Source organism: Phodopus roborovskii, unplaced genomic scaffold (genome assembly GCF_943737965.1).
Source record: "Phodopus roborovskii unplaced genomic scaffold, PHOROB, whole genome shotgun sequence".
NCBI classification, from domain to species: domain Eukaryota; kingdom Metazoa; phylum Chordata; class Mammalia; order Rodentia; family Cricetidae; genus Phodopus; species Phodopus roborovskii.
In genome coordinates this window covers 5,503,219-5,523,030 of record NW_026126417.1, presented here as the reverse complement: position 1 = coordinate 5,523,030, position 19,812 = coordinate 5,503,219, and the positions used below count along the sequence as shown (strand labels likewise).

The 19,812-nt window shown below is 38.8% G+C and overlaps 1 protein-coding gene across 1 annotated transcript in view; it reads left to right on the top strand.

Moving 5' to 3' along the window:
- Nucleotides 1–4,225: 4,225 nt before the first annotated feature.
- The window catches only part of Ccdc34 (coiled-coil domain containing 34), a 33,586-nt gene continuing 17,999 nt past the window's right edge, over nt 4,226–19,812 (top strand). Inside the window, exons 1-3 of the mRNA XM_051183799.1 lie at nt 4,226–4,616; nt 7,728–7,860; nt 15,758–15,865. Coding sequence (XP_051039756.1) covers nt 4,270–4,616; nt 7,728–7,860; nt 15,758–15,865 — 588 coding nt within the window. The 5' untranslated portion in view covers nt 4,226–4,269. The remainder of the gene's footprint in view (nt 4,617–7,727; nt 7,861–15,757; nt 15,866–19,812) is intronic.

The following is a 19,812-nucleotide window of genomic DNA, read 5'->3' as shown; positions in this document are numbered from 1 at the left end:
TTTAAAAATAGAATATTTTTTGGTTTTGTTTATTATACAGTGCTTTGGTGAAATCACACTGATTTTTTTCCCCCCTCACTGTTGTACAGTCACAGTTCTAGGAAAAAGCAAGAGGCTAATTGCTATGTGGGTTTAGAAAGATGACAAACTACTAAGTACTATTGAGGTTGTAATAAAATCCAAGGGGTTTGATGCCTCTATGTAGTGTTTCCATTAATAGACACTTCCTAATGTCATTGTCTGCAGTGACATTTCCAATTTTGTTGACATGTTTTCTGTGGTGTGGATTATACAGGAAGTAAATTTGGGTAATTTTTTGTAATTGGAAGAAATTGGTAGTAATCATGACACAAAGCACTTACATTTATTTTTTAGTGAGCTAGAGCCTCCTATGCTGTTATATGAGAACTTTCATTCGTTTATCCCATCCCCGAATTTTTTTTTTTTAAAGCCCATTCTGTATCTCAGATGCTATGTTTTTGTTAAACAAGACATATACTAAGAGTGGGTGGATCAAAACTAGTCTGTGTCTTTACATTTTTTTTTAACTGACTTGATTCTTACCTATAAGATTCTAATGTGTACCCATAAGGAGACTTAACACTGTGTTAAGTCAGTAGCAAACTCACTGCCGTGTTAGTTATCCTGGTTAAACAAAAACTTAAGCTAGATTGCAGTTTGATGATTAAACTGTACATACTGTGCATATAATGAATTTTTATCTTATGTAAATTATTTTTAGAACACAAGTTGGGAAATGTGGCTTCTGTTCATTTCGTTTAATTAAAGCTACCTCCTAAACTATAGTGGCTGCCAGTAGCAGAATGTTAAATTGTGATTTATATACATGTTTTGTGTGTGTGTGTGTGTGTGTGTGTGTGTGTGGTTTTTTTTTTTTTTTTTGGTATTGTAAATAGTCTTGGTTGTACATTGTCAGTGGAATAAAAATAGAATCTTTGTATATCGAAATCATGTAGTGTGTATAAAATGTGGGAGGGTTTTATTTACTGTGTGCTGTAATTTTGTAAGTTCATCTATTTACAAATTAAATAAAATGTATATTTACACATCTGATAAGTATTCAGTCATGACTTGGTAAGAAAATCCCAATTAAAAGGCTTCTTTCCTAAAATTCAAGTTATTGAAAACTATTCATTTTGTTTTTTTAAGAAATAGGCCAGGCATGATGGTGAATGCACTTGGGAGGCAGAAGCAGGTAGATCTCTGTGAGTTCAAGGCCAGCCTGGCCTACAGAGAGCGTTCTCGGGCAGTCAGTGCTATGTACACAATGTTTTAAATGATTACATGTTTCTAGAAAGCAATGTAATATTTCTTAATTTATAACCAGATATGTTACTGAATGTATTTAGTGTTACATAGGGTTACTAAAAATTTTAAGTAGAGGATATTAGAAGAACTGTTGGAAATAACTACTGGAAAACACACTTTTCATCTATAAAAGTCTAGGACAATGTACTGAAGTTTACAAGTATCCCAAATCTGAACCCCAGATAATACTATTAATTAGATCTTTAAAGGCAAAGGATTAACAACCTAAATGACACTAAATGCAGTCTCTTGCCTAGATGCTTAGGAAAACTGTCATTTTTCAAATGAGAAGATAGTGAATTTAAGTAAATCCTTGAAACAGGTAAGATCCAAACCAGAATCAAATTCTCTCTGTGCTTATATTTTATCTTATGAGCATGGGTATATGCAGGCGTACTCTTGCCTAGAGACAACCTTGCTTGCCATCTTCAAGGAGGCTGTCCACCTCCACTGGGACAGGTCTTTCACTGATTAGGCTAGACTGGCTGGCCCAAGTTTGGGCCACCACAGCCAGTAGTTTCAAGTGGGTTCTGGGAATTGAATTCACATCTTCATGCTTACAAGGTGGGTACTTTACTTTCTGATTCCAACCCCCAGTTCCATTCATCCTAATTCTGGATATGGTAGTGAGTTTATGCTAGCTCTGAATGTTGGCAATCTCTATAGCAAAAAGTACAGTATAATTACCCCTCATCTATGCCCATTACAACTTTGACAACTGCCCATAGCACATAATAAATCTTGCATCTTCACATTCGTTAAGCTTTCTCTTAGATTATTTTGAGGTAAGCTAAAACATCATATTACTTCATCTGTTAATACTTCAGTATGTGCAAAAAGACATTTTTAAGGTATATCATAAAATTTATAAAGCTAACTGACAAAGGAATTGGTTTTGTAATATAGTTACATATTTTTAAGCAAAGTAAATTTTACAGTAAGTTCCCAGGGCAAAAAAAAAAAAAAACTGATTGACAGTGATTATCAAGAAGATATTAAGTCCATACCCTGTAACTTAAGGTGAGAGCTAATTTATATATATACATTGTATAATCCTACCCATCATGACTATTGCTTCTCAGCCCAAGTAATGAAAAGCACCATAAAAATAGATCATGGAAGGGACTTTTTACATTCAAAAAACCATCACAGTACGCCATTTAACTGTCTTGTAGATTTTAAGGTTCCAGTATTGCTAAAGCATGATGCACTTGGTGTGCCCAAAGTATCAAGGATACTTTAATAAAACATTAAGGGCATAAAGGAAGTATATAAGATTCTCACACCAGAGGTTTAATGTGGGAAATTACCAAGGTTTAAAAGGGTTTATCATTGTAGGATGCCAGGTCCTGAGGTAAAGCTGAGGATTTATTTTAAAAGTATTGATAATGGGGTAGATTATTTTGGAGAGGATTAAATGTCATTGTGGTCAAATAGTTTATTTAAACATAGTTGGCTATTTTACTCCTTGGCTCTTTGGGGGTCCACCACCCAGCTCCCAAATAAATCCACATAGTCTTATTATTATGGATGTTGAGCCTTAATTTGTCTTGTTTCTTGTCAGCTTTTTAAAATTATCCTGTCTACCTTATGCCTCTGGACTTTCACCTTTTTCTATTTCTGTATACGTTTCTTTACTTCTTATTCCGTGTCTGGCTGTGTGGTTGGTTCCCAGACTCCTCCTTCTCTTGATCATAGACCTTTCTTCCCCAGATTTCCCCTCTCTCTGCCTGCTAGCCCTGCCTAACCCTCTTCTGCCTAGCTATTGGCTTATCTCCTTTTTATTAGCCCAATCAGGTGCCTTAGGCAGGCAAGGTAAAGCATAAAAATAATTCTACTAAATAACTTTTCTTAGTTGTACAGTTGTCTTCAAACGTCATTGTTTTTACTGAAAATTTGAACAAAATAGTGTTGTACCCCAGGGTTATACAATCCTGCTAGCCTGTCATATTATAGTCAATGTGGCCGTTGCCTCTCCTTTGGGTGCTATTATTTTTACCACATCTAACTGCCCTGTCAAAAGTCTACAGATACATATTTCATCAAATTTTGTATCCTGGACCATTAAAGCTGTGCACTGTGTCGGTCTCATTTTTGGCTTATGCTGTTTCTGATGGTAGTTAGTGTCCATTGGGACCTGGACAAAAGCTGTGTTTACAAGTGTATACGGTTTTGTGAGCATGATTAAGAAGCCCAGTTTCAGTGTCTGCCAACTTTCCCTGAAGGCTTCATCTAGATCCTCAAACCCTAAAAGTAAAGTGCCTCGAGGTCCTAGAAAAATGTCTATTGCAGCACAGTTCGTGGATTTTTATTATAAAAAGAGCGAGGAATTTTAAGGTTGGTTCATGGTCTGCTCTGGTATGGACCTGCTGGAATGTGGACACAGATGCTTTAAAAGGCCAAAAAGTTCACAAGCCCTGACAAACTGTTTAAGTTGACAGGTGCTGCCAATATAGTGAAAGACTGTGCCTAAACTGGATTCTTGGTTGGATAAAGTTCTCTTTTCCTAGAATGCAGCCTGGTGTCAAAACAAAACAAAAACAAACAAAACTAATCACGATTGCTAATTTTTTATGATCGTGACCCTATATGAGGGCAAGGCTTCCCTCTTCTGCCTTTTCCTTGAAAAGAATCTGCCTTAGTGACACAGACAAGTACCGAATGGCCTTGCAGCACCACAGCAAACACAGCAGTCTGGAGGGCATCAGGACCTGGTGGGCGACCCGGAGAGGCGCGGAGCTGACGCTGTCAGTGGGAACCCGCGAGCCCTAGATGGCGGAAGCCACGCTCCACCGGCCGGACAAAACACTGTGCAGTCTCCAAGCGTCGCTATGACAACGCGGGCCAGAACCCGCGCTGATTGGCTGACGGCCGCGCGCGGCGCCTGCTGGGAGAACTCGCCTCTGGCCCCTCTCGGGCCGTTTAAACTTGGCGGGCCTGATGCGGGCGGCCGGGCCATGGCGGGCTGTCTCTCCCGTTCGGTGCACCCGCTTCCTAGCCCGCTGTAGGCCGGGCTCCCGGCCCTCCTCGAGCGCTGTCGCCGACCTCATAGCGGACTCCCGGGGCCCAGGGCTAGAGGAAGTCGCATTGACTGAGTGCTTGTCGTCGCCGCCTCTGAGCTGCAGCAACTCCACCCTGTCCCTGTTGTCTCCCCTTGGCCACCAGAGTTTTCCGTTTGGCGAGGACGACAGTGAAGGGGAGGATGAAGACGCAGTGGACGAAGATGCCCGTGAGTCAGAGGCCAAGGTGGCGAGCCTGGAAGGAATGGAGTTACCGGGGCACTCGAGGTAAACTCAAGGCCTGGCATTCACAGAGAGTCCTTAGAGATGGGATTTGCCCCTCACCCCCCCCTTACCCCCCCCCCCCGCCTCCTGCCTTCCAACTTAAAGGCTGCAAAGCACCTCCATCCTGGAGTGTTGGGCAAATTCTTACAAAGGACCATTGATTTCCCCTGAATCTTCGTCCCATTTCCCGAGACTGTCACTATTGCAATCTCACTCTCCATGGAAACTTACTGTACAGAAGCAAGCACACAAAACTTAGCTCCTCAGCAACCACATGGTTGACTCCAGAGTGCTTGTCAAAATGTGTACTAGGTACGAGGTTGTATAAAGTAGGCGCTTTTTTATAAAAGAGCTGAGTAGAGTCGCCAGCCTACTCTGCAGGGACAAGTTAACTCTTTTTTTTGAGCAGGAGCATTTAGTGGAATAGTGAATGTTCATCAAGGGGGTTATTAACACCATCTTAATACGTTTATTTACATTGATTCATTCAGCAAGCATTTACTATTTTGTCCGTACTAGTGAAGGTATTGGGGGACATAAAGGAGATATACAAAGCTTCTGCTATCGAAATGAAAGTCCATATCAATCATCTTACAGATAACAAAACTGTGGGAATACAGATAGAATTCCGAGTTGGACTGGAGAGAGAGAGAGAGAGCTCAGTGTTTACGAGGGCTAACTGCTCTTGCAGAGGACGCTGGTTCAGTTCCAAGTACCTCCTCCTTCGTGGTTCATAACCACCTGTAACTTTAGTTCCAGGAGATCTGACACCGTCTGTCCCCTGCTGGCACCTGCTTGCTTGCACTTGATGCACATATACATATACATAAATAAAAATAAACCTTTTAAAAGGGAAAGGAAGGTAATGTGTTGTTTTTGTTGTTGTTTTCAGGTCAGACTCAAGGCAAACAGCTAGTTACAAGCGGCCCAGGGTTCAGTACTCAGTTATCCTTGTCAGGTTCCCTTTTCCTATACTATATACTCATTTTGGGGTATATGGAAATAGGAGCAAAAAAACCTGTCCTTGCAGGAACATTTGCAATACATCATTTTAGGATATGTTCCTTATGTTTTCTGATTGTCAAGCCATGTCAGGCACAGTACAGGAAATAAGAAATCCATGCTAGCCATCCCATGCTTTTTGTATAGGTAGCAAGATAGCCGGCTTCAGTCCAAGTTATTCATATAAGAATTAGTAAATTAAATGTGAGCCCATACAAAATCACTCAAATGGCATGAACAACTTTGTAAGAATTAGAGGTGGCATCTGTGCATTGGTGAGGATGAAAGTCACGAAGAGTAGACAAACAAGCCACTTTTCCAGACTGCTGATAACAATAGGAAATAGGCCTTCTCTGATTAGCCTGATAGAACTTTGAATTAGAATTTCAGGAGCTTTGAGAACAGAGTGGGTTTCACATACTTTATAAGTAAATTTGAGGGGCTGGGGAGATGACTTAGCAGTTCAGAGCCCTGGCTTTTCTTCCAGAGGACCCAGATTCAATTCCTAGCACTCAAATGGCAGTTCACACTGTCTAACTCAGGTTCTCTGGGATCCAACTCCCTCACACAGACACACCTACAAAGGGATAGTTAGACTGCATCTATAAAAATGTGTTTCTTCTTAGGCACCTTCTGACTTTTAATGAAGAGCCAAATGGCCAACAGCTAGGCAGGAGAGAATAGGTGGGACTTCTGGGCAGAGAGAGAAAGTGGGAGGAAGAATCTAGGAGCAGGATTTCACCAGCAAGGTGTGAATAAATGAGTACTAGCAGGAAAATGAGTAAGCTGAATCTATGAGGTAGAAAAAATTATGTAAAGTAGTTGGTGAGGCCATTGTTTGTTAGTAAACAGTATAAAAGATACAAAGAACTAAGTATAATAAACTAGATTTGAGGAGTGAAAGAGATGGGTCTGGCAGAATGCCTGTCTAAGCATTAGATTTAAGCATCTCTCTCTCTTTCTCTCTCTCTCTCTCTCTCTCTCTCTCTCACACACACACACACACACACACACACAACTTATAAAGAAGGCTGTAGCGATGGCTCAGTGGTTAAGAGCACACATACTGCTGTCACAAAGGATCTAACCTCATTTCCCAGCATCCACAGCTGATGATCATAACTGCCTGTAACCCAGCTACAGGACATCCAAGAGGGTATTCTGGCCTCTGTTGTCACTGTACTCTTATACACATACATGTACATACAGATACATATATACACATAAAGAAATAACAAACACAGAACAGCCTAGTCTCTGGAGGTGTTTTGGATCCTGAGCAGTCTTTCGCTGGAGCCTGGTTGTTAGCTTTCCCTAAGTTCTGTGAGCTTTGTGCATCTAGCCATGTTGCTCTGCTCCTAGATTTCCTTGCCCAGAAGTCACAGAAGATGCCCATGGTGGAAATGGAGACTGACAGGAGACTGCCAAACTGGAGAGTTGTAGACACTCTAAAAAGGGAATCAGGCATATTAACTGTTCAGTGTAGCTCTTTGTAGTTCAGGCTGCATACTTAGTGCTCTCTAGGCCCTGGGCTCAATTCACAGCACCAAAATTTAGAGAAAATAGAAAAGCACATAGTAATAGAATCTGTCATTTTCTTTGTAACGTTGTACTCTAAGACAACTTTAGATTTACCAAAAAATTAAAAAGAATCTTAAAATTTTCTGTTTACCCTTTATCCAGAATCCCTGATTGTTAACACATTTGCTTAATATTTGCTCAGGATGTATGCACATGATTTTTTTTCCCATGTACTGTTTAAGGAAGTGATAGGGAAAAGGGTCTGATTAAAATTACATGTAGTAATTAGCTGTCCAAATAGGACTTTTAGGAATTAAACAAAATAAAATGATGCTTAAATTGAGACAGATAGGTTGGGTTTGGAATATTCCTATGACTTCTTAAATAGCATGGTTTAGAAATAAAGGCAGTTTGATGATAAACTAATTCAAAGATTGGCTGTAATTTTAATAGGAGCTGTGTGTAATTCACATGGATTTGTGAAAATCAAATTGTTAGAAATACCACATTTTGCTTTCATTGTACATCTAAGTGATTCTGAGTGGGAAGAAGCATTCTCTGTAGAAAGTGCTACATTTTGTTCTCTTGTAGCTGTGAGGTTGAGTCACAGGATAAACAACAGAAGCAGGTGCAATTACGGGAAAGCAGCCTGACACCGTGGGAGATGTGGTTTGTTGGCAAAGAAAAAGAAGAGCGTGGCCGGCTACAGCAGAAAGTTCTAGAGGTAAAACTAAAAAATGATCTCAATTAAATCCCGACTGAGCTACCTTTATCAGTTAAAATGTTAATGTTATTTTCCTTGAAATAATGTTTGTGCTTTTTCATGGAAGTGTACTGTATCAGTTTTAATAAATCTTATTTAGAAATAGAATTTTTTCACTAGGTACACATTTTTAATCCCAGCACTAGGGAGGCAGAGGCCAGTGGATCTCTGAGTTTGAGGCCAGCCTGGTCTACAAAGGGATTTCCAGGATAGCCAGGGCTGTTAACACAGAGAAACCCTGTGTCAAAAACAAAACAAACAAACAAAAAAGGGTGGAGGGAGGGAAAGGGTGAGGGGAAGAGGACTATTTTCTCTTTAGGAAACAAGCTAGGCATCATTAAAAAAAGGAGTCCTACTTATTCAGCAACTGTAGATATCCAAGTCTGATAATATGGTGTGTAGCATTCCAGGTTTTCTTTGTGTAAGTTAAAAGAGTAACTCGTTGGTATCAGTAAAGGATAAGCTCCAAGTTCTTTGGATTCCCAGCTCTGAAAGCCCATTATGTAAAATGGCATATTACTTACTTATAAATTATACACATATATTTTTCATACTTTAAATCATCTCTAGATTGTTTATATTATTGAATATAATGTAAATATTGTGTTAATAGTTGTTATGCTATATTATTTAGGGGATAACATAAGAAAAACTATGATATATGAGCACAGTTTTCTCCAAACATTTTTGATCAATTCTTGGTTGAACTCATAATTATGAACAGGTGATACAAAGGGCTGTGTTCTGATATGTATAAACAGGTACATACAGTGACATTTAACTAATATAAATTTAACTGTATAATGAATACACATTTTAAGAAATGATAAAGAAGCTGAGAGACAACTACCCAAAGAGCACATTCTGAAGTGAGTGTGTGTGGGCACTTGCTGTTCTCTCAAGCCATTCATGTTTCTCTGCTCTCAGCATTGCTCATGAACATTTTTTTCTGTGTGTGAATCTTTTTCTGAACTCTGTCCAAACTCAAGAAACAAATTAATTTTAGACTTGTGTAATTTGACATTTCCCAAACTCATTGTCCAATCTTTCTATCTTTTTTTTTTTTTTTTTTTTTTTTTTTTTTGACACAGAGTCTCACTTTGTAGCCCTGACTGTCCATATCACTGAATACACTTCTTTGTTCTGAGAATTTGACCAAGGGCCTTGAACATGCTAGACAAGTACTCTTGCCTTTGTGTTACACTCCCAGTCCTTATTTAATATTTTCAGTATCATTTTAAAGTGGTTTCTTGATAATATTGTATATAAAATGTATTAAATATGTATCAAAATTTGTTCACTGTGGAGATATTAGTTTATTTTCATCTGTTAGTAAACATGTTAACATAAAAATCATGAAAACTAAAGCATTTATAGTATTAGGATAATTCCTTATCAATTTTAAAATGAATTATTTCTTTGTTAAATTTCTAGCTAGGTAGACAGTCACAAATTAGGAGGCTTAGCATAACTCAAATGGTTATAGGTACCAGTCCATTTGGCTGACTCCTATTAGATGCTACTCTGTAATCTAGAATGTAAATCTGTTCCAGGACTTAAGAAAGACCTTATGGTTTGGTCTCAGGAAGGATTAATAAGAGCCCTTAGTTATAGCTTTTTCACTTGCTGGTTGACATTAGCTAAGTTATTTAAACTTCTGTTCTTCAATTTCTCCATCTATACAAGAGGGATGAAATTATACTTGTCACGGGACTTTGTAAAGATTAAATGAAACAAAGTATGAAGATGACTGATTTTGTTGTTACTGGTATTATTTGTATCATTGTCATCATGATCTTCTCAATGCTTTTAAATTTTATTTTGTATATTAATTCTACTTTTCAGACCCCAGGCAAGAGTCTTATCTTACCTTCTGAGCCTAGTCTCTTTCTCCCACCGGCCCCCAACCCCCACCCCCACCCCAGTATTGGGAGTCAAATCTAGGAACCTGTATGTGCTAGACAAAGACTCTACTGTTGACCTACACCCATAGTTTCAGTCCAGTGCCTCTTAAAAATATTTGTTCAGCTCTGAAGATGTAGCTTAATTGGTAGAATGCTTACCTAGCATCATTCACGAAGCCCTGGGGTTCTTTTCCAGAATGGCATAAACTTTACAGGTATGATGGCACATGCCTGTTTCTCAACCTGCAATTCCAGGATTTAGGAAGTGGAATTGGAGCAGAAGTTCAAGATCATCTGGGGGAGTTTAAAAAAGGAAAAAAAAAAAAAAAACAATCAGTAGAAATACTTGTCCATAATAACAAATGTATTCTTTTTGTCACATAGAAAATGAATATGGGTATATACATGTATCTGAAATATCTCAATTTTGTGCAACAACTGGTACTGTATTTTGGTTTTGCTTGTTTTTTTTTTTTTTTTTTAACACTTTGAATTGATACTAGACTGACAGTCTCATTTACTACCTTGTGGTAAAACAGAGGCCAGTGTGGTACGTTTGGCTTTGTTTGGACCCTCCCTACAAATTATTTCTTAAGAAAAAAGGAGTTACTTCAAGTCATTCTTACTCAGTATACAAAACAAGAAGTTTCTTAAATTAGAGAAAAGTGGTAAGAAAACCTGACCTGTGCAGTCATATAGAACAAGGATGAATTTTCTTTATTTTTACCTCCCAACTGCAGTGTCCCGAGGTAGCTCCCTCCACTGCCACCCCCACCCTCCACCCCTGCCATTGACTCCTCCTCCTCCTTTTCTCATCAGAAACAGTAGGCCTCTCATGCATATCAGCCAGCCATAGAATATCAAGTTGCAGTGAGGCTGTGCCCCTCCTCTCCCATTAAGGCTGGATGAAGCACTCCAGTAGGAGGGAAAAAAAGGGATCTCAAAAGCAGGCAGCAAAGTCAGAGACAGCCCCTGCTCCCACTGCTAGGAGTCTCAAAAGAGGACCAAGCTACACAACTGTCACATACACAGAGTGCCTAGTTCAGTCCCATGCAGGCTCCCTGGTTGTCAGTTCAGTCTCTGAGAGCCCCTATGAGCTCAGGTTAGTTAATTCTGTGGGTTTTCTTGTGGTATCCTTGATTATCTGGATCCTACAATCCTTCCTCCCCCTTTTCACCGGGATTTCCTGAGGAGTCTCATCCAATGTTGGCTGTAGGTCTGTATATCTGTTTCCAGCAGGTGCTGGATGAAGCCTCTCTGATGACAACTGGGCTAGGCACCAACCTATGAGTGTAGCAGAATGTCATTAGGAATCAATTCATTGACCTTTTTTTTTTTTTTTTTTTTTTTTTTCATTAGTGTTTGGTTCTACCCCAGGTCTCTGGGCTGTCAAGCCTCTGGGTCTTGGACTTCCAGGCAGTGTAAGGGGTGGGCTCACACCCATGATATGGATCTCAAGGGACCAGCCATTTGTTGGCCATCCCCACAATTGCTATACCATCTTTACCCTAACATATCTTGTAGGTAGGACACATTTTAGGTCTAAGGTTTTGTGGCTAGGTTCATGTCCCAATCTCTCCACTGGAAATCTTGCCTGGTAAGGCTAAAATTTTAACTTGGGAAAGTTGTTTACATTCTCTTGGTCTTAGATTTTTTTATCTACAAGTCAGATATTAGCAATAGAGTAGTAGTTAATAGCATACATTTGAGACATACTTTCTATATTCAAAACTTAGACTTTGAACATACTCTTCTATGCTTCAGTGAAAGGGGAGAGCAAACCTTTGGGATATGACTGAGTGTATAGAAAGCACTCAGTACAGGTTAGCTATTATTGAGTATGAAAGGTGATAATTACTATGAAAAGTTGTTTTGAGAACAAATTAAAATAATATAAAGTGTATGCCACAATGATTAAGCATTCAGAAGGGTATAATTATTTGTAAGGATTAAATCCTTTTCATGTTTTGTATTACTTGGCATTTCTTGTGCTACTGTATTACTTAACTCTGACATGACTAAGGTATTTTTGTCTGACTCTTATGTACCAGTCATACCAGGAATATCAACATATAGGCTGACCATATGAAAGCTAAAATTCAGGAAGATAGAGAAGTAAGTTGGTTGAGGCTGCAGTTAGTGGAAAAGTTAGGACAGAAATTGATTACTAATATAAGTGCCTTCTCCCATAATATCAAGATGTATTTCAAAAATACATGAATCAGCCTTATTATTTTGACAGTTTAGAGTCAGTATATTTTTTTATATCCCAGGATGTCCTCAAATATGCTAGTCATTCTGGCTGGTGTCAAACTTCCTGCCTTACCTTCCAAATGTTGGGATTTGGATTGTAGGCTCCAATAGTTAAGTATTTAACTATTTAATTAGTGCATACTTATACAAAGTGATGGATTTTGTAGTGAGATTTTTGTTCAAATATATAGTATGTTTCATACCCACCTCCACCACCCTGTCTTATCCCTCCTCCTCTCACTAGTTGTCTTGTCTCAAATCTCTGGCATTCTTGTTCTCTTCTTTTAAAATTAAAGGAAATTTTATGTGGTAAGTTGCACCATTAAAATTTAGCCTCATTCATGAGTTTCTGTTTCCATCAACAAGTATACTCATTTCAGACATTTTTGTTAGTTATAATTGTTTTAACTCATTAAAACTACTCATTTATAAATTTTAAACATACTTATTTTTTGAACATCAATATTATAAAAGCCAGCATATTGGACTCTGTAGTTTAATTGTATTTTATTTACATTTTTATTACTTTGAGTAATTCTTTAGCTAGCTGCTTAAATTATCTATGGTTTCTTTTAGGTTTATTTGTGTGTGTGTGTGTGTGTGTGTGTGTGTGTTGTGTGTTGTGTGTGTGTGTGTGTGTGTGTGTGTGTGTGTGTGCACATGAATACAGATGTCTGTGGAGTCCAAAAGATGGCGCTGGACATCCTGGGTCTGTAGTTACAGTTGGTTGTACTCTACCTGATATGGGTACTAGAAAGTGAATCGTATTCACTGCAAGAACATGCTTTTTTTTTTTTAATTTTTAATTTTTTATGTTTCAAGGCAGGGGTTCTCTCTTTAGCTTTGGGAGCTTGTCCTAGCACTAGATCTTGTAGACCACACTGGCCTTAAACTCATATAGATCTGCCTACCTCTGCATCCTAAGTGTTGCGATTAAAGGTATTGCCACCACCACCCAGCTCAAGAACATGCTTTTAACAACTGAGCTATCTCTCTAGCTCCATTCTTTCTATAGTCTTATTGAAATTCAGTAGTATATCAGATCACATTGGGCTTTTGAAAGAAGAGCCTACATTGGTGATGAGCAGATGGACTCAAGGGCAGGCTTGGGAGAGATTCTTATGTCTAGAATGTGAATTATATTTTAGATGGGCAAATTATTAAACAGATCTTTGGGGATTAAACCACTATGTAGCTTAATGGTGGCATTTTCTAGGTACTACTGGGTCTTCTTTAGCCTTTACACTAACTGAAAATTTACAACTATAAAACAGGCTATATGATCTGAGCAACCACCCCTGTGCAATTGTTCATTATTTGAAGACCCTTTAAAAGGATATAAATATGGCCATTCACACCTAGTTGTACATTTAAACTGTAAAACTGCTTTTAACTCTGAGGACATGGGTTTAGAGGGAAAGATGGTGGGGTGGAGATGTTAGAGAAGTGGAAAGTGGTATCAATTTCCTCTCTTTGAAAAAAACCAGCATAAATTGAATACTATGAAGCAAGACTTCATGGCAAAGGGGTGATTTAGAGTTCTCAATAACAATCGCTGGTGACAGTGATTTATGGCTTGAAACCTCTTCTGAGAAAAACTGACTAGGAAATTATTGTAGTACATGTTGTAAGGGGAAGATCATCTGGAGTTATGTCAGAAAACAAAGGAGAGAAATATATCTATATACACACATGTGCGTGCATACAAATTCATATGTGTATATAAGCCTCTACATAAAGATCTGATAGTTATGTAATCAAAATTTTCTAAAACAGCCCTAATTTTATGTTTAAAGGTAGTTTATTGGTTGAGATAGATGTCCATAAAGTACGCTGTGAAAACACCCATCCCTAAGTGTGATTTCCCAGACCATTAAAAAGCCACTTGTGCTGGGTGGTGGTGGCGCACACCTTTAATACCAGGACTCAGGAGGCAGAAGCAGCCGGATCTCTATGAGTTCAAGGTTAGCCTGGTCTATAAAGCAAGTTTAAGGATGTCCGAACTGTTACACAGAGAAACGCTGTCTTGAAAAACAAAAACAACAAAAAAGTCATTCACGACAGTAAAAGAACACTTTCAGCTCTTCCACACCACATGGCAGCTTCCTAAGTACCACATGGCAGCTTACAATTGTCTGTAACTCCAATTCTAGAGGATCTGGTATCGTCAACACAAATATTCATGCAGGCACAACACCAACCAATTTTTATAAAATAAAAATTATTTTTAAAAAAAAGACTCTTAACAAACAAAAACCACTCATGATAGTGTGTGCTTATAAATCCAGTGCTGGGGAAGCAGAGATGGAACCTAAAAAAGCAAGGTGGGGCCAGTGGGGCCAGTGAGTTGGCTCAGTGAATAAATGTGCTTGCCTGCAAGCCTATATTTGACCTGGATTTGATCCCCAGGTCCCACAGTGGAAGGGTGAACTGACTCCTGAAAGTTGTCCTCTGATCTACACATGTAAACAGTGCCATGCATGTGCCCATACTTCACACATATTATGTGAGCACTTGTATGCATACCCCCCACATACACACACACACAAAACTACCTCCACCCAGTTCATGTTAGCTATAGAGCAAGCATTCTGTAAAATGTATTATATGAGTAATCAAGGAATAATAGCTAGTTAGTGAAAAAGTCTTAATACCAAGATGGAAACTTGCTTTTAGAAGAACAGTGTTTCTGAGTGAAGGAAGCAGCTGTCTTCTATCTAGTGGATAGAATTAGAACAAGCACTCACAAAAGACAGATAGCATGTGATTTTGTTCTAAAGTGCAAAAACTTTGTTCTTGTTTGTTTTATCTTCATCAAAGGTACTGGGATTAGTCTGATAGAAAATTGTCCTTTTATTGGCCTGTATGCTCAGATAGGTAGATCTTAGCGAAAGGGGAGGCCTGGTAAAAAAGTTGAAAGAGAGAAGATGTGTAATGTATCTGATTATTAGTAACAAAGAAGAGAAGACAGACAGACAGTGATTGCATTTAGAATCCTAGAGAAGTCTAGTTTTAGCAGTTTTCTCAACCCATGCATGTATTTAACTGATGAGCAGCAACTTATATGGTATTTAACTTGTATTTTATTGGCCATGCCATCTTCATTTTTTTTTTTTTCCTCCTGAAGAAATGTCTAGATACATTGATTCTAGTGACAGCAAAACCATTAAGTAATCTGGGATCTGAACATGGTTTTGTTCAGAAAACTCAAGATTCTTTTTTTTCTCTCTCTGAGAAAAGTAAAAAGTTTCTTTATATTTCTTTAGTGTAGCTATGAATTAAAAATTTAAGGATTATCTCATTCTTATCGTTTATTTTCATCAAGAATCTAGGTTTTTTTTTCTTTTAAATAACTGTAAAAAAGAAAGTTATAATTCTTTTGAGTTACTGCCAATAGCTCACAGTGGTGCCAAAATTTATGTATGGGACAGTTGATTTTAATTCGGGTAATTTTGCTGAAGTTTAGTCTAAGAAACTAGTGTTTTGCTGCCAACCAGTGATTTGTATTCCTGCAGAATGACTTCTGTGTTGTACCAATGCTGACTTTTATCCTAGAGTTACTTAAATAAGATATTGTCACTCATGGCAAATATCCTATAAGAGGAATTATATTCCTGTTTCATTTAGTCTCAGCCTTTTTTCAATTATGTGATCTGGGTATTTTTATTGAGTGTTGCTCTTGTTTAAATAAAATCCCACAGGAATTAAATCAACAAATAGAAAAAAGAAAAGAAATGGAAGAACGTGAAAAAAGAAAGATAATTGCTGAAGAAAAGCACAAGGAATGGGTTCAGAAGAAGAATGAACAGGTAAAGAGAAAACAAATGCATGTGTATACTTCCCATCTTTACAAAGTCTTTCTTCCTCCCTGTTTATCTTTTGCTTTTTTTGTTTTTGTTTTGTTGGATTTATCCCTACTTTCATAGATACTTAACAAGTGTCTGTCTTCTGTCCTATGCCTTCTACTTCTCTTCCTGTGGCTACCAGTAGTAACTCCCTGCTATCACTAATTATATCTTTAGTGGAATTTCAGGGTCTTGGACTTGCAAACTGGCACTTCTAAATTGGAACACCTAGAGCAGTCAGTGGCAAGGTGCCATTGCCCCTTCATAGAACCACAGTCAGACTCTCTTTGTACCACCAGCTTCCGAATAATGACATGGAGACTTCTTAATAAATATGAAAGCTTGGCTTGTTCCCAGCTATTAAAACTTGAATTCACTTGTTTATATTAATCTACATTCTGCTACATGGCTCATTGCCTCTCTTCAGTACCATAGATCTGGCTTCTCCACATTTGGTTGACAAATCTCCTACCTCCATTTCTTTCCCAGAGTTCCCATCCCTCCCTGGATAGCCCACTTGTCTTCTCTTGCCTAGTTATTGGCTGTTCAGCTCTTTATTAAATCAGAAGGTGCCTTAGGCAGGTAAGGTTAAACAAACATCTTAGGCAGATGAGCTTAAACAGCCATCTTTATACAGTGTACAAAAAGATTATCCCAGCAGAGAACCTTTATTCTAGCTTCTTTATTTTTCTTACTATTTCTGTCTCCTTAGTCACTGAGGCATAATCAGAATTTTTGTAATGAACATCTTCTTTTTATAATTACTTCTGACTAGTCTCATTGCTTCTTGGATGTCATTGTTTTCTCCCCTACTGTAGAACATAAGCTCAAGGTCCTGTGCCTTGTACTGCAGCAACTTTCTTTATGGTACAGCTCAGCACCACAAATAAGTTACCCAGAAATAATACTGAGTGAATTGTCATCTCTGTCCCTGCCAGATTATTCTTGCTGGAATTTGAATGACATCCCCTGGTTCTCATGTCTCCTCTCTGCCTTCTGAATGAGATTTTCAGAATTCCAGCCTGGCTGGCTAATGCACTGCACTATGCTCTCTGATCCAGACTTCTAACCTTAAGCATTTCTCCCATGTGTGCATTCCGTTAATCTTTGGTGTGCTTTTGATGGGCTTCTCTGGGATGCTCATGAGGTAGCATCAGCCAATCTTCTTTTAGTATAGTTTACTGAAAAGTTTTGAAAGGTAAAAGGGTAGCTTGTATTAAAACAAACAAACACAGACAAGAAATAGAGCATTTATTATTTTTTTCAATGGTGAGGATTTAACACATGACCTCACATGTGCTAGGAAAAGTCTTACTATCCACATTGATCCATACTCCTATCCTAAATTTTTTATTTTTCAGAGATATAATCAGCTTTTCTTAAAAAAAAAAAAAAAAAAAAGAAAAGAAAGAAAGAAAGAAAGAAAGAAAAAAGGAAAAGAAAGAAAAGAAATTTAGTCTAGAGCTTTGGCAGTGTTTTCCAGCTATACCCTTGAGAAATTTTGAAAATGTATCATTTCTTACTGTTTTTCATTTCCTTAGGGGTTTTTCTCTCCCCCCTTAGTCGGGGGAGAAAGAGAGGGAGAGAGCGAGAGCAGCCAAAAGAGGGTCATCAGAATCCTTGAACCTGGAGAGACAAGTGGTGGCAATCTGCTTAAGATAGTGCAGTGCTGGGAACTGAATTCTGACCCTCTGAAAAAGTAACATACACTCTTAACTGCTGAGATATCTCTTGAGGACCCTTGGTTTTATTGTTGGGTTGTTTTTAAGTGTTTACAAAACAGATTTTATTGAGTTTATTTTTTTCCTCCATTTTATTTACTTTTTGACAATTTCATACATGATAACCCATTCCGGTCACACTCATCTCTCTTTGTGACCCATTGGCTTTGACAAGGGTCACAGAAATGGGCTTGAGTCTTTTAAAGAATGAGTAACTAGCTAGTTGCTATCATTGAAATAATGACTCCCTCTCTTCTAGCATCCTTTAACTGCTCTTAGCTCCCCTGGGCAGGGTGGGACAGGCCCCATGAGCCCTGCCCTCATCTACTACTAGTTTAGTCTTGTATGGTCTGTATGCAGGCAGCCACAGCTACTTTGTGTTCATACATGCCACAGCCATGCCATACACATAAGACAGCATTTCATAGCCCTCTTAACTATAGTTCACCTCTTATATCCTTTGCACTCCTTCTTGCTCAGTGTTGCCTATGTATACATATGTGAGTGTCTTGTTTAAAGTGAGCACTCACAGTCTTTTGTTCTCAGCACTTGATTAGTGATGGGCCTTTTCCTTAACTGCTGTTAGCTACAAAGAGAAACTTCTTTTGACAAAGGCTAAGACAGCACTAACATATGGGTATAAACATTAATATTTAAGAGGCAGTTTGAGGTCATGTCCAGTTAATAAGACAGAAATCATAGGTTTATCCCCAGTGTCTATGAGCTTCCCAGCCATAGTTGTGACCAAGCCCACAACTCTCTTTTTATGGAGCCAGCCTCAGTCCCAGAAGAAGTAAATTAGTTTCCCTGACAGCAGTTCTATCACTACTTGATGGGAGATGTCATTCTGTAAATATGTTTCTCTTATTAGTTAATGAATAAAGCACTGTTGGCCAATAGGAAATCAAGATAGGTGAGACTAGGAGAATTCAAGGAAGTAGTAGGGAGGAGTCAGCATGGAGAGACTGGCGAGAGCAAACCGCCGCCCCCCTCTCTCTGGTAAGATAAGACCACATGGAAATACTTAGATTAATAGAAATGGTTTAATACTTTTTTTTTTTTTATGCATATAGAGTATTTTTTATTTAATTTTATATAACAAAGTCTAATTAAATGAAAACAAACATTTATACACAATATTTGGGAATTTGGGCGTCGTTCTTTCCAAACTACTTCCTGCTGGTAAGGGGCGCTGTCTTGGGGGATTCGAAGAAGATTCAGATATCCTAGCTGTAGTCTGTAGGGCTGTTTTGTCCAGCTGTTTGGAATGTAGGATCAGCTTGTACTCTGTTTCAGGCGGTCTGGTGTGATCAAACCACATTAGTCTGGAAGGAATCCACATCTTTTCATTTTCTGTGGAAACAAAAATAGAAATACTTTTCCCCAGTAACTTGTTCTTCAACTTAAATTTTGGAGTCAAAGCGTTTTTTTTTTTAATTATTTTACATGTCGATCCCAGTTCCCTCTCCCTCCCTCCCTCCCTCCCTCCCCCCAAGCCCTCCCTCCCTCCTTCCCTCCCTTTTGCCCTCTCTACCCTCTCCCATGCACTCTAAACACCCTCCCCTCCCAACCCCCCCACCACAATACAATATGTAGGGGAATGCCATCCAGTTGGGGTCATGTAGATCTGACAGGTCCTGTGAAGTAGGGACTAGGGCTTCTCTCCTATCTCTAGAATAAGGCAGTTATCCCTCCATGGGGGATATGTTTGCAAAGTCCTTTTGTGCACCAGGGATACATCCTGGCTCCACTGTCTGAGGTCTCTTAGACTGCTCAGACCTTCTGGCTGAGACCCATATTCAGGGGGGTCCGAGTCAGACCCCTGTTGGCTTCCCAGCTATCAGTCTAGTGGCCCTTAGCTCCTCCTTGTTCAGGTAAGCTGTCTCTATGTACTTCTACCGCATGGTCTTGTCCTCTCCATCTGCTTCTGGGTTCTAGTTTGACTCAGTGTTTATGTATGGGTGTTTGCTCCTGTTTTCAACAGGCATTAGTTGAGGACTCCATGGAGAAGTTAGTTGTTGATCTCACTCTCCGGGAAGGGCATTTATGATAGCCTTTCCACGGAAGCTGAGATTGTTAGTTGGGAGCAGTCTTGTAGTTCCCTCGACCTTTCTTTGTGTTCAACTTTATCTTCAAACCAATATTGGCTCCCTCTTTTATGTTCTCTCTCTCTGTCTCTGTCTCTCTCTC